Source organism: Coregonus lavaretus (assembly GCF_964263955.1).
Source record: "Coregonus lavaretus genome assembly, chromosome: 10".
NCBI classification, from domain to species: Eukaryota; Metazoa; Chordata; class Actinopteri; order Salmoniformes; family Salmonidae; genus Coregonus; species Coregonus lavaretus.
The window spans coordinates 10,057,984-10,072,987 of NC_139997.1; the positions used below are offsets into that span (position 1 = coordinate 10,057,984).

General features: G+C 45.2%; 1 protein-coding gene across 1 annotated transcript in view; it reads left to right on the plus strand.

The window, feature by feature from the left end:
• The first annotated feature begins 46 nt into the window (after positions 1 to 46).
• LOC311136166 (exosome RNA helicase MTR4-like) overlaps positions 47 to 15,004 on the plus strand; it is a 58,170-nt gene continuing 43,212 nt past the window's right edge. Inside the window, exons 1-10 of the mRNA XM_084170257.1 lie at positions 47 to 153; positions 2,424 to 2,567; positions 2,865 to 2,931; positions 3,063 to 3,125; positions 5,653 to 5,765; positions 6,047 to 6,221; positions 7,422 to 7,637; positions 8,181 to 8,279; positions 10,185 to 10,296; positions 10,445 to 10,576. Of these exons, the coding sequence (XP_084026383.1) occupies positions 62 to 153; positions 2,424 to 2,567; positions 2,865 to 2,931; positions 3,063 to 3,125; positions 5,653 to 5,765; positions 6,047 to 6,221; positions 7,422 to 7,637; positions 8,181 to 8,279; positions 10,185 to 10,296; positions 10,445 to 10,576 (1,213 nt within the window). The 5' untranslated portion in view covers positions 47 to 61. The remainder of the gene's footprint in view (positions 154 to 2,423; positions 2,568 to 2,864; positions 2,932 to 3,062; positions 3,126 to 5,652; positions 5,766 to 6,046; positions 6,222 to 7,421; positions 7,638 to 8,180; positions 8,280 to 10,184; positions 10,297 to 10,444; positions 10,577 to 15,004) is intronic.

Sequence of the window (15,004 nt, forward strand, 5' to 3'; positions counted from 1 at the left end):
GTTGCCGTAGCGGAAATAATGCTGTTGCATTGTGGGATTTGTGTGCTTTCATCTAACAATCATGGCGGACGCCTTTGGAGACGATTTGTTCAGCGTGTTCGATGAGGAACAAACAACTTCAAGTAAAAAGAAACCATCAATACCTGAAAAGGGGTATGTTTAGCTATAGGTTTTCATTCGGTTAGAAAGTTATTTTCAATTCATAAAGTAATGACACGGACAACTATCAAATGAGAACACGCGCAAACAGCATCTTGCCTTGCTGGGTAGACAATGCTAACGTTAGCTAGCTACTACAGCCTACGTTTACACCGGCATATGTTTATGTTCAATCCCAGACCCTTGGTAGTGAGATTGTTGTGTGTTTACCATTACCTGCCACATTTTATTCGTTCAAATATCTAGTGTTAGAGATTTTAGATACAGTATAGACGGCAGGTAGTTCTCAAACTAGGCAGCATTCTGCCTTCTCCCAACAGTCCTCAGCCATTAGCTTCGCCCACGACTTGCTCGTGAACTACAATCCCGACGCTGTGTTTTAACGTTTAGAAACGTAAATAATCATCGCTTGCTATATGGCTGGTATTAAAGATGGTGGATAAATTAAGTTGTTTTACTCAGGTCGTTTCTATTGAAAAAAAGGGTACGTTCCGGTCTGCTTAACGGTGTGTCTCTCCCCATAGGCACCAATGCGATAGCGGCTGGGTCTGGTCTGTTTAGTTAATTGACTGTAATGTAACCATAAAAAAATGGAGTGAGATGACTTGCTTCCACTTCTGTCTCTGGTGGTATCACAGATGAACACAGGTGTAATCCTTCCCAATATGCCATCCTGTACAAATGCTCCACTGTGTCCCCCATCCAGTTTGAACTTTGACCCTTATCAAAGGACCACACAATGGAAGATCAGCCAGATATTGCTGTGGAATAATAACCTACCAAGATATGGGGCTGTAGTAAATACTCTATATATACTAAAGTATGTGGACACCCCTTCAAATTAGTGGATTCTGCTATTTCAGTCACACCTGTTGCTGACAGCTGTATAACATCAAGCACACCGCCATGCAATCTCCATAGACAAACATTGGCAGTAGAATGACCTTACTGAAGAGCTCAGTGACTTTCAACGTGGCACCGTCATAGGATGCCACCTTTCCAACAAGTCAGTAAGTCACATTTCTGCCCTGCTAGAGCTGCCCTGGTAAACTGTAAGTGCTTTTATTGTGAAGTGGGAATGTCTAGGAGCAACAATGGCTTAGCCGCGAAGTGGTAGGCCACACAAGCTCACAGAACGGGACCGCTGAAGTGCATAGCGCGCAACAATCGTCTGTCCTCGGTTGCAAGACTCACTACCGAGTTCCAAACTTCCTCTGGAAGCAACGTCATCTTCATGAAATGGGTTTCCATGGCCGAGCAGCAGCACACAAGCCCTAGAGCTCCATGAACACAGTTATGCCTAACATTTTTTAGAAGCATTAGACCAGAACCTTGATACTGTTTGACGTCTAAGTTTGATCAGTAATCATGAAGATTAGGCTATTTTTGCAATGCCAAGCATCGGCTGGAGTAGTGGAAATCTCGCCGCCATTGGACTCTGGAGTGATTAATCATGCTTCACCGTCTGGCAGTCCGACGGACAAATCTAGGTTTGGCGGATGCCAGGAGAATGTTACCTGCCCCAATGCATAGTGCCAACTGTAAAGTTTGGTGGAGGAGGAATAATGGTCTCGGGCTGTTTATCATGGTTTGGGCTAGGCCCCTTAGTTCCAGTGAAGGGAAATCTTAACGCCACAGCATACAATTACTTTCTAGACGATTTTGTGCTTCCAACTTTGTGGCAACAGTTTGGGGAAGGCCCTTTCCTGTTTCAGCATGACAATGCCCCCATGCACAAAGCGAGGTCCATACAGAAATGGCTTGTCAAGATCAGTGTGGAAGAACTTGACTGGCCTGCACAGAGCCCTGACCTCAACCCCATCTAACAACTTTGGGATGAATTGGAACGCCGACTGCGAGCCAGGCCTAATTGCCCAACATCAGTGCCCGAACTCACTAATGCTCTTGTGGCTGAATGGAAGCAAGTCCCTGCAGCAATGTTCCAACATCTAGTAGGACGCCTTCCCAGAAGAGTGGAGGCCGTTATAGCAGCAAAGGGGGGACCAACTCCATATTAATGCCCATGATTTTGGAATGAGATGTTCGATGAGCAGGTGTCCACATACTTTTGGCATTGTAGTGTATCTAATCAATAGAATAATTAAAAGTTAAAGGATAGGCTACAACGACCGAGTCAACAGGTAGGCTGCTACTTAATATTCTGAATGGAGTTAATGTTATTTGTAACTGTAGGATGAGAAAGTGCATGCACTGCAGCCTCTTCTATTCTAAAGAAGCATTACTGATTTATTCTCTCTTTTCAGGAAAGCAACCAGTAATAATGACCAAGGTGGAAGTAATGAGCCCCCTGCTGCCAAGACCAAGAGGGAAGCAGACGACGACGGGACAGATGAGGTGGTGTTCGGGAAGAAGGCCAAGCTGGAGACTGTCTCTGCAGAGGAGATCAAGTAAGTTGACATTACTTTGAACAATTCTAGATTTGTGGTCTTAGCTGCTGCCTCCAGATCAGATATAGCTACTGCTGCAGCATGGGTTCGAATCCGGCCCACTGCAATTTCAGCACACTATCTTTCATCTTTACCGACTGGCTAGATTTGTGTTAGTGTAAAGTGTTATGATTCCTTGTTGGAGTAGAACCAAATGGCTTCATGACTATATGATATGCAAATTAGAGTGAAGTGTGAATTCTACTCATGATTGGTTAACTGATTGAATGCTAATGAATATGAAATGGCCATCCCCAGTCTTGCGGACTGCATGCCCAAGGTGAAGGTGGAGCCGGTTGAGACAGTGGAAGGATGCAATCACGAGGTAAGAGCTTTCACGGGACTTCTGAAATACTAACAGAATATCTTTATTTTTATAAATTTATGAAACCTAGGTATAGCCAAATATAACAACCGGCTTCCCCTTGCTGACATTTGTTTTCCTTACCTGTACAGGTGGCCCTGCCTGCCAATGAAGAGTACATACAGCTAAAGCCTCGTGTGGGGAAAGCAGCCAAGGTACTGGAACTGTACATCTCTGTTGCGTGGATTTGGTGAAAGCACGGTCTGAAAATCATGGCCTTGTCAAGTGACTCCAGTCCACCCATTTTCAAATCAAATCAAATTTTATTGGCCACATGCGCCGAATACAACAGGTGCAGACATGACAGTGAAATGCTTACTTACAGCCCTTAACCAACAGTGCATTTATTTTTAACAAAAAAGTAAAAATTAAACAACAACAAAAAAAGTGTTGAGAAAAAAAGAGCAGAAGTAAAATAAAATAACAGTAGGGAGGCTATATATACAGGGGGGTGCCGGTGCAGAGTCAATGTGCGGGGGCACCGGCTAGTTGAGGTAGTTGAAGTAATATGTACATGTGGGCAGAGTTAAAGTGACTATGCATAAATAATTAACAGAGTAGCAGCAGCGTAAAAGGATGGGGTGGGGGGGCAGTGCAAATAGTCTGGGTAGCCATGATTAGCTGTTCAGGAGTCTTATGGCTTGGGGGTAGAAGCTGTTGAGAAGTCTTTTGGACCTAGACTTGGCACTCCGGTACCGCTTGCCGTGCGGTAGCAGAGAGAACAGTCTATGACTAGGGTGGCTGGAGTCTTTGACAATTTTGAGGGCTTTCCTCTGACACCGCCTGGTATAGAGGTCCTGTATGGCAGGAAGCTTGGCCCCAGTGATGTACTGGGCCGTATGCACTACCCTCTGTAGTGCCTTGCGGTCAGAGGCCAAGCAGTTGCCATACCAGGCGGTGATGCAACCAGTCAGGATGCTCTGATGGTGCAGCTGTAGAATTTTTTGAGTATCTGAGGACCCATGCCAAATCTTTTCAGTCTCCTGAGGGGGAATAGGCTTTGTCGTGCCCTCTTCACGACTGTCTTGGTGTGTTTGGACCATGATAGTTTGTTGGTGATGTGGACCCCAAGGAACTTGAAGTTCTCAACCTGTTCCACTACAGCCCCGTCGATGAGAATGAGGGCTTGCTCAGTCCTCTTTTTTTTTCTTCCCTGTAGTCCACAATCATCTCCTTTGTCTTGATCACGTTGAGGTAGAGGTTGTTATCCTGGCACCACACGGCCAGGTTTCTGACCTCCTCCCTATAGGCTGTCTCATCGTTGTCGGTGATCAGGCCTACCACTGTTCTGTCGTCGGCAAACTTAATGATGGTGTTGGAGTCGTGCCTGGCCATGCAGTCATGGGTGAACAGGGAGTACAGGAGGGGACTGAACACGCACCCCTGAGGGGCCCCCGTGTTGAGGATCAGCGTGGCAGATGTGTTGTTACCGACCCTTACCACCTGGGGGCGGCCTGTCAGTAAGTCCAGGATCCAGTTGCAGAGGGAGGTGTTTAGCCCCAGGGTCCTTAGCTTAGTGATGAGCTTAGAGGGCACTATGGTGTTGAACGCTGAGCTGTAGTCAATGAATAACATTCTCACGTAGGTGTTCCTCTTGTCCAGGTGGGAAAGGGCAGTGTGGAGTGCAATAGAGATTGCATCATCTGTGGATCTGTTGGGGCGGTATGCAAATTGGAGTGGGTCTAGGGTTTCTGGGAAAATGGTGTTGATGTGAGCCATGACCAGCCTTTCAAAGTCCTTCATGGCTACAGACGTGAGTGCTACGGGTCGGTAGTCATTCTTGGGCACAGGGACTATGGTGGTCTGCTTGAAACATGTTGGTATTACAGACTCAGTCAGGGACATGTTGAAAATGTCAGTGAAGACACTTGTCAGTTGGTCAGCGCATGTTCGGAGTACACGTCCTGGTTATCCGTCTGGCCCTGCGGCCTTGTGAATGTTGACCTACTTAAAAGTCTTACTCACATCGGCTACAGAGAGCGTGATCACATAGTCATCCGGAACAGCTGATGCTCTCATGCATGCTTCAGTGTTTCTTGCCTCGAAGCGAGCATAGAAGTGATTTAGCTCGTCTGGTAGGCCTGTGCTTCCCTTTGTAGTCTGTAATAGTTTTCGAGCCCTGCCACATCCGACGAGCGTCGGAGCCGGTGTAGTACGATTCAATCTTAGTCCTGTATTGACTCTTTGCCTGTTTGATGGTTAGTCGGAGGGCATAGCGGGATTTCTTAAAGGCGTATGGTGGTCTGCTTGAAACATGTTGGTATTACAGACTCAGTCAGGGACATGTTGAAAATGTCAGTGAAGACACTTGCCAGTTGGTCAGCATATGCTCGGAGTACACGTCCTGGTAATCCGTCTGGCCCTGCGGCCTTGTGAATGTTGACCTGCTTAAAAGTCTTACTCACATCGGCTACGGAGAGCGTGATCACATTGTCATCTGGAACAGCTGGTGCTCTCATGCATGCTTCAGTGTTGCTTGCCTCGAAGCGAGCATAGAAGTGGTTTAGCTCGTCTGGAAGTCTTGTGTCACTGGGCAGCTCGCGGCTGTGCTTCCCTTTGTAGTCTGTAATAGTTTTCAAGCCCTGCCACATCCGACGAGCGTCAGAGCCAGTGTAGTAAAGGATGTGTAGTACGATTAAATCTTTTATGTTCCTGCTAACGTCAAAGTGGTCTCTTTTGCAGGAGTACCCCTTCATTCTAGATCCCTTCCAACGTGAGGCCATTCTGTGTATAGACAACAACCAATCAGTGCTTGTGTCTGCCCACACCTCTGCAGGAAAGACCGTCTGTGCAGAGTGAGTTTGACACACTGAGTGTGTTTTAGTTATTTTGGCTGTCAATTAGTTAAATGATTTATGTCACTGTTTGGGTCGAAATTCCACTCACCTGATGTATGCACTCACTAACTGTAAGTGGCTCTGGATAAGAGCGTCTGCTAAATGACTAAAATGTAAAAATGTAATGTCCAAATCAGTTCCTGGACTTAGGACCTCAAGGGCCAGATTAGTGTATCTAGGCAGTCTCTTAAACACTTTCCCAAACCCACCTCTACCCCTCCCTCCTCCCCCTCCTCCAGGTATGCCATAGCTCTAGCCCTGAGAGGGAAGCAGAGGGTCATCTTCACGAGTCCCATCAAGGCCCTGAGTAACCAGAAGTACCGAGAGATGTACGAAGAGTTCCAGGATGTTGGTTTGATGACCGGTGATGTCACCATTAACCCCACCGCCTCCTGCCTTGTCATGACCACCGAGGTATGACATCAGAGCTTTCCATTATCATCACATTATCAACTCTCCGCTCTGTCTGCTCAACTTGATATTGCCCTTGGCTCCAACCCCTGCTCCAACCTCTGCTCTTGTCTGTCTCCCCTCTGCTCAAACCTGACTTTCGGAGGGATTAGGATGAAACGGAAGACACGTTTCTGTTGGCCGTTTGTGTGTACATTGAAGACACGTTTCTGTTGGCCGTTTGTGTGTACATTGAAGACACGTTTCTGTTGGGCTTTTGTGTGTACATTGAAGACACGTTTCTGTTGGCCGTTTGTGTGTACATTGAAGACACGTTTCTGTTGGGCTTTTGTGTGTACATTGAAGACACGTTTCTGTTGGGTGTTTGTGTGTACATTGAAGACACGTTTCTGTTGGGCTTTTGTGTATACATTGAAGACACGTTTCTGTTGGGCGTTTGTGTATACATTGAAGACACGTTTCTGTTGGGCGTTTGTGTACAGTCGTGGTCAAAAGTTTTGGTCTTCACAAAGTTTGCTGCTTCAGTGTTACGAAATATTTTTGACAGATGTTACACTGAAGTATAATTACAAGTATTCCATAAGTGTCAAAGGCTTTTATTGACAATTACATTACGTTTATGCAAAGAGTCAATATTTGCAGTGTTGACCCTTCTTTTTCAAGACCTCTGCAATCCGCCCTGGCATGCTGTCAATTAACTTCTCGGCCACATCCTGACTGATGGCAGCCCATTCTTGCATAATCAATGCTTGGAATTTGTCAGAATTTGTGGGTTTTTGTTTGTCCACATTTTAGTCATTTAGCAGACGCTCTTATCCAGAGCGACTTACAGGAGCAATTAGGGTTGAGTGCCTTGCTCAAGGGCACATCGACAGAATTTTCACCTAGTCGGCTCGGGGATTAGAACCAGCGTCCTTTTGTGGGAGGGCTGAAATGCAGTGGAAATGTTTTTTGGGGATTAAGTTCATTTTCATGGCAAAGAGGGACTATGCAATTAATTGCAATTCATCTGATCACTCTTTATGGCATTCTGGAGTATATGCAAATTGCCATCATCAAAACTGAGGCAGCAGACTTTGTGGAAATTAGTTTTTGTGTCATTCTCAAAACTTTTGACCACGACTGTATACATTGAAGACACGTTTCTGTTGGGCGTTTGTGTATACATTGAACAATAAAGTAAACGTCTCCTTATTGTTTCAGATCCTGAGGAGCATGTTGTACCGAGGGTCAGAGGTCATGAGAGAGGTGTCCTGGGTCATCTTTGATGAGATCCATTACATGAGAGATGCAGAGCGTGGCGTGGTCTGGGAGGAGACCATCATCCTGCTTCCTGACAATGTCCACTATGTCTTCCTGTCTGCCACCATCCCCAACGCCAAGCAGTTTGCTGAGTGGATCTGCCACCTCCACAAACAGGTGGGGTTTTATTTCAACCTCTTACCTTTATTACTTACTTGACGTAAACCCTTGGTTCCTATAAGGAGCGCAGGCTGTTGACGGATGTCCCCCATCTTGTCCCTCCAGTGGTGTCCTCCACACATCCTATTACTGTCACCTCAGCGCTGTCTAGTGACCTGTCACCTCAGCGCTGTCTAGTGACCTGTCACCTCAGCGCTGTCTAGTGACCTGTCACCTCAGCGCTGTCTAGTGACCTGTCACCTCAGCGCTGTCTAGTGACCTGTCACCTCAGCGCTGTCTAGTGACCTGTCACCTCAGCGCTGTCTAGTGACCTGTCACCTCAGCGCTGTCTAGTGACCTGTCACCTCAGCGCTGTCTAGTCTCACTCCAGTGCCAGACTAACCTCGGTCAGCAGAAGGACTGGGCCACAACACTGGCTCTTCCCTTTCGAAGGCCGAGAACACACTTGGAAATAATTGACTTAACTGTAAATAAAGGTTAAATAGTTATTGTGATGAGATGCTAATACTTTACTGGTGACTTCCTCTTGTCCCCATGCAGCCCTGTCACGTGGTGTATACTGACTTCCGGCCCACCCCCCTGCAGCACTACATCTTCCCAGCAGGTGGCGACGGACTTCACCTTGTGGTGGATGAGAACGTAAGGACATCCACACTACCAGAGGTTTCCTCTGTCTTGACTATGACAACGACACGTTACATTTACTATACACACTCACTCTGGAGCAGTGGAAACGCGTTGTCTGGAGTGATGAATCACGCTTCACCATCTGGCAGTCCGACGGATCAATCTAGGTTTGGCGGATGCCAGGAGAACGCTACCTGCCCCAATGCATAGTGACAACTGTAAAGGAGGAATAATGGTCTGGGGCTGTTTTTCATGGTTCAGGCTAGGTCGGTGTTAAGTGTTAAGCATTGCTTGCATCACTGTTGTCATTCCCACGTGGGGCCAGTATGAAAAATGTATGCACTCACTAATTGTAAGTCGCTCTGGATAAGAGCGTCTGCTAAATGACTAAACAAAAAAACAGGCCAGATGGGTTACAGTGCTGAGAGCATACAGAAATCACTCCATTATTTAGGTTTGGTTTACAATGTCGGTCAGTGGGATGACTAAGCATGGTGTTAGGTACCTGGTGAAACATACAAGTAGCAGCTTAGTGATAACCATTCACACCTCTAGGAATATCAGCTTAGTGATTACCATTCACACCTCTAGGAATATCAGCTTAGTGATAACCATTCACACCTCTAGGAATATCAGCTTAGTGATAACCATTCACACCTCTAGGAATATCAGCTTAGTGATAACCATTCACACCTCTAGGAATATCAGCTTAGTGATAACCATTCACACCTCTAGGAATATCAGCTTAGTGATAACCATTCACACCTCTAGGAATATCAGCTTAGTGATAACCATTCACACCTCTAGGAATATCATCTTAGTGATAACCATTCACACCTCTAGTAATATCATCTTAGTGATAACCATTCACACCTCTAGGAATATCAGCTTAGTGATAACCATTCACACCTCTAGGAATATCAGCTTAGTGATAACCATTCACACCTCTAGGAATATCATCTTAGTGATAACCATTCACACCTCTAGGAATATCAGCTTAGTGATAACCATTCACACCTCTAGGAATATCAGCTTAGTGATAACCATTCACACCTCTAGGAATATCAGCTTAGTGATAACCATTCACACCTCTAGGAATATCAGCTTAGTGATAACCATTCACACCTCTAGGAATATCAGCTTAGTGATAACCATTCACACCTCTAGGAATATCAGCTTAGTGATAACCATTCACACCTCTAGGAATATCAGCTTAGTGATAACCATTCACACCTCTAGGAATATCAGCTTAGTGATAACCATTCACACCTCTAGGAATATCAGCTTAGTGATAACCATTCACACCTCTAGGAATATCAGCTTAGTGATAACCATTCACACCTCTAGGAATATCAGCTTAGTGATAACCATTCACACCTCTAGGAATATCAGCTTAGTGATAACCATTCACACCTCTAGGAATATCAGCTTAGTGATTACCATTCACACCTCTAGGAATATCAGCTTAGTGATAACCATTCACACCTCTAGGAATGACCGATGTGTTTAATATTTGGGCCAGATGCATTCTATCAAAGATTCTGACTGTCGTGATTGTTTACTAATATTACTAAGTTTTATCCTTCACCACCTGAGTCGAAGTTAGATATTTCTGTTTGTAATAGAATGTGAAATGAGCCCAGAGTGTCTGATCATGTCTACTCTAGGGTTAGTTATTGATCCAGAGTGTCTGATCGTCTACTCTAGGGTTGGTGCCCTCCTGTAGCTCAGTTGGTAGAGCATGGCACTTGCAACGCCAGGGTTGTGGGTTCGATTCCCACGGGGGGCCAGTATGAAAAATGTACGCACTCACTAACTGTAAGTCGCTCTGGATGAGAGCATCTGCTAAATGACTAAAATGTAAATGTGAAAAATTTTATTGATCCAGAGTGTCTGATCGTGTCTTGTCTCCTCCAGGGAGAGTTCAGAGAGGACAACTTCAACACGGCCATGCAGGTGCTGAGAGACACAGGGGACTCTGGGGGCAGCAGCGGAGGGGGCAAGTGGGGACGCAAAGGAGGAACACGTGGTGTGTGACTAGTTACCTATACTACTGACCACAAGTGTTAATGTGAGCCAAATTTTGTCAGGGGATTGTGTCATCTAAATTAGGGTTGCAAAATTCCTGAAACTTTCCCAAAATCCCCTGTTTTGTTCAATGTGTGTTGTCTCCTTAGGGCCGTCCAATGTGTTCAAGATAGTGAAGATGATCATGGAGAAGAACTTCCAGCCGGTTATCATCTTCAGTTTCAGTAAGAAGGAGTGTGAGGCCTACGCCCTGCAGGTGTCCAAGCTGGACTTCAACACAGGTAGCTACTCCCTCAACGGGGGGATGGTAACACTGTCCTAATGGGTATTGGTTAGAGCACACCTAGCAATGCGCTTTGCAGTGGGAAACGGGTGATTCATATTGGACATGTTCAGGTAGTCTGCCTCCACCAGTCTGTTTTCTTCTATTTGGTGCCTGATGAATACAACCATGTACCACCAACGGTGGGACGGATCCATGTACCACCAACGGCGGGACGGATCCATGTACCACCAACGGCGGGACGGATCCATGTACCACCAACGGCGGGACGGATCCATGTACCACCAACGGCGGGACGGATCCATGTACCACCAACGGTGGGACGGATCCATGTACCACCAACGGTGGGACGGATCCATGTACCACCAACGGTGGGACGGATCCATGTACCACCAACGGTGGGACGGATCCATGTACCACCAACGGTGGGACGGATCCATGTACCACCAACGGCGGGACGGATCCATGTACCACCAACGGTGGGACGGATCCATGTACCACCAACGGCGGGACGGATATGTCATGAATTTTGCTAACAGTGTTTTTAATAATCGGCATCACTCAAAAGGGATTCAAACAGGGTCTAAAATTAACACCTGCCAAATGCAGGTAGATTTTGGCATTGGTGGGTAAGATGTCTATTTCACCAGCCACGTTGGCGTGTGGTCAGGGCTCCACAGTGCTAGTATTTCTCGCATTTGTGAATAAAAATGGTCTGTATAGTGTTGTCTGTATTGTCATGTGACCATGGCATCTACTATCTCTATAGCGATGTGAATAGATTTATGTTTTAGTCATTTAGCAGACTCTTATCCAGAGCGATTTACAGGAGCAATTAGGGTTAAGTGCCTTACTAATAAATAGTCAAGTATGATCACGTTTATAGTCAAATAAATGTTGCAGTAGCTGTTTTCAAAGTATTTTTGGCATTTTGTTTCATAACTGCTAAATTAATCGCACAAAGTCAAAGAACTACGAATCCTATATAGCCTATTCCACCTCGTGCTGCAACACTGCCTGGCCGGGTGCTGTGCGCACGTGAAGAGCTGAGTGAAAGATTCATTTTTAGAAGCGCTGCGCACAGGCATAAAAGTTGGTCTAATTTACTTGAAATGAAAGTCTACTAAAGTGAGACTTTGACCTTGTGTTTCTTGGCTATTTACATTGTTTTGTTCACAAGCTAGGTCGTTTTTCTATGTTTGCGTTTCAACCGCTAGAGAAGAGAAGACAACGCTTCTACTAGTCAGACTCAATCTCACAGGCACAAACATGACTGGATTCACGCTGCCACGGTAACCTCCCGCCCTTAAAGGGGCAGGTGAACGTTTTTGTCTCACCTGTGATATTATGGTTTAAAGACTCAGGTCACAATGTTATATTATTAAACAATATGCCACATTACCTCTTACTAGTAATGCATGTATTGTTTTAGAAACAGTACAAAGCATGCTTATTGTTTTTTGTGTGCTTAGTTAGTGTAATCTTTGAGTAAAAGTATTTTGAAATCTACCTGCCACAGTGGCTGGTGGAGCAAAAAGTTAATTTTATGTCCTGGATTCAAAATGATGTTTTCTTTTAACTGTACACATACAGTGGGGGAAAAAAGTATTTAGTCAGCCACCAATTGTGCAAGTTCTCCCACTTAAAAAGATGAGAGAGGCCTGTAATTTTCATCATAGGTACACGTCAACTATGACAGACAAATTGAGAAAAGAAAATCCAGAAAATCACATTGTAGGATTTTTAATGAATTTATTTGCAAATTATGGTGGAATATAAGTATTTGGTCACCTACAAACAAGCAAGATTTCTGGCTCTCACAGACCTGTAACTTCTTCTTTAAGAGGCTCCTCTGTCCTCCACTCGTTACCTGTATTAATGGCACCTGTTTGAACTTGTTATCAGTATAAAAGACACCTGTCCACAACCTCAAACAGTCACACTCCAAACTCCACTATGGCCAAGACCAAAAAGCTGTCAAAGGACACCAGAAACAAAATTGTAGACCTGCACCAGGATGGGAAGACTGAATCTGCAATAGGTAAGCAACTTGGTTTGAAGAAATCAACTGTGGGAGAAATTATTAGGAAATGGAAGACATACAAGACCACTGATAATCTCCCTAGATCTGGGGCTCCACGCAAGATCTCACCCCGTGGGGTCAAAATGATCACAAGAACGGTGAGCAAAAATCCCAGAACCACACGGGGGGACCTAGTGAATGACCTGCAGAGAGCTGGGACCAAAGTAACAAAGCCTACCATCAGTAACACACTACGCCGCCAGGGACTCAAATCCTGCAGTGCCAGACGTGTCCCCCTGCTTAAGCCAGTACATGTCCAGGCCCGTCTGAAGTTTGCTAGAGTGCATTTGGATGATCCAGAAGAGGATTGGGAGAATGTCATATGGTCAGATGAAACCAAAATAGAACTTTTTGGTAAAAACTCAACTCGTCGTGTTTGGAGGACAAAGAATGCTGAGTTGCATCCAAAGAACACCATACCTACTGTGAAGCATGGGGGTGGAAACATCATGCTTTGGGGCTGTTTTTCTGCAAAGGGACCAGGACGACTGATCCGTGTAAAGGAAAGAATGAATGGGGCCTTGTATCGTGAGATTTTGAGTGAAAACCTCCTTCCATCAGCAAGGGCATTGAAGATGAAACGTGGCTGGGTCTTTCAGCATGACAATGATCCCAAACACACCGCCCGGGCAACGAAGGAGTGGCTTCGTAAGAACCATTTCAAGGTCCTGGAGTGGCCTAGCCAGTCTCCAGATCTCAACCCCATAGAAATCTTTGGAGGTAGTTGAAAGTCCGTGTTGCCCAGCGACAGCCCCAAAACATCACTGCTCTAGAGGAGATCTGCATGGAGGAATGGGCAAAAATACCAGCAACAGTGTGTGAAAACCTTGTGAAGACTTACAGAAAACGTTTGACCTGTGTCATTGCCAACAAAGGGTATATAACAAAGTATTGAGAAACGTTTGTTATTGACCAAATACTTATTTTCCACCATAATTTGCAAATAATTTCATAAAAAATCCTACAATGTGATTTTCAGGATTTTTTTTCTTCTCATTTTGTCTGTCATAGTTGACGTGTACCTATGATGAAAATTACAGGCCTCTCTCATCTTTTTAAGTGGGAGAACTTGCACAATTGGTGGCTGACTAAATACTTTTTTTCCCCCACTGTAACTCACTGTTCTCTCTCCTCTGCTGTCTTTGAGGTGTGACTGACAATACAAACTAAATCCACTGATTTGAACGCACAACATGCCAGCCATGGGCTACATAACAGCATGCCACTCCACACTGGACTACACACTTTCTGTGTGCCAGGAATACATAGCATGTGTCCCAAAGGGCACTCTATTCACGACTTTTGACCAGGACCCATTGGGAATAGGGTATCTTTTGGCCCAGAACCATAGATTGGCTACTCAACACTTGACGACACTCTGTGCCAGTATGTTATGCAGCCTATGCTGATTTTATAGGATGATGTAGCAGCAGGATGATGAATCTAGGCTGCAGATCTAATTGGTTAACTTTGAGGTCCGTCCTGCATAGCTGGAGAAACTTCACGCTTTCGTGTGTGATTCGATTAAGTCAGTTACGTGCAAGAGCACCAAATGTTCTCTCTCCACCGGCCAGTCTAGGATGGCTGCGTGTTATGTGAACAGCCTCCTCCAGCAGACATGAATATGCCCTATTGTGCTTTCTCTGCTGCTTTTAGATGTTCTCTGCTCCACTTACAGTGGAAAAAAATGCATTATGGGGTGCTGCCCATTCAGTCTCAGAGGGGGAGAGACAACACAGTGTGTATTGATAAAGATGATGGAGCAGATGAATCTGGGCTTGACCCAACAGAGGATTCTATCCCTCCATCCTGACCACAGGCTGCTTGTAATGAAATAACACATATTTTGACATAATATCTCCCTTTGTTGTTGCGTTGCAGCACACTGACGCTGATACATCTTGCGAAAGATTTTCTATTTACACAATTTGGCTAAGCTGTGCTTATGTGAGGTGTGGTTTACGCTGAAGCTTTTACAATAATTCCTCTCTCTCGCTCTCTCCCTCCCCCCCTCTAAACCCTGTTTATCACCGTAGCAGTTTTTTAATAGCATCGTGATCAGCAGCAGCACTGTTGTAGTTTCGTCTAAGTAGTATTTATAGAAACAGAGCTGCTGGTCTGTTATTTTCAGGTTTAGGCAAATCCAGCATTTCCTTAACTCAGTCCTCAGGACCCCAAGGGGTGCACATTTTGTTTTTTGACCTATTACTACACAGCTGATTCAACTAATCATCAAGCTTTGATTATTTGAATCAGCTGTGTAGTACTAGGGCCAAAACCCAAATGTGCACCCATTGGGGTCCCCAGGACTGCAAGGATTGTAGTAATGCTATTGGTGATCAT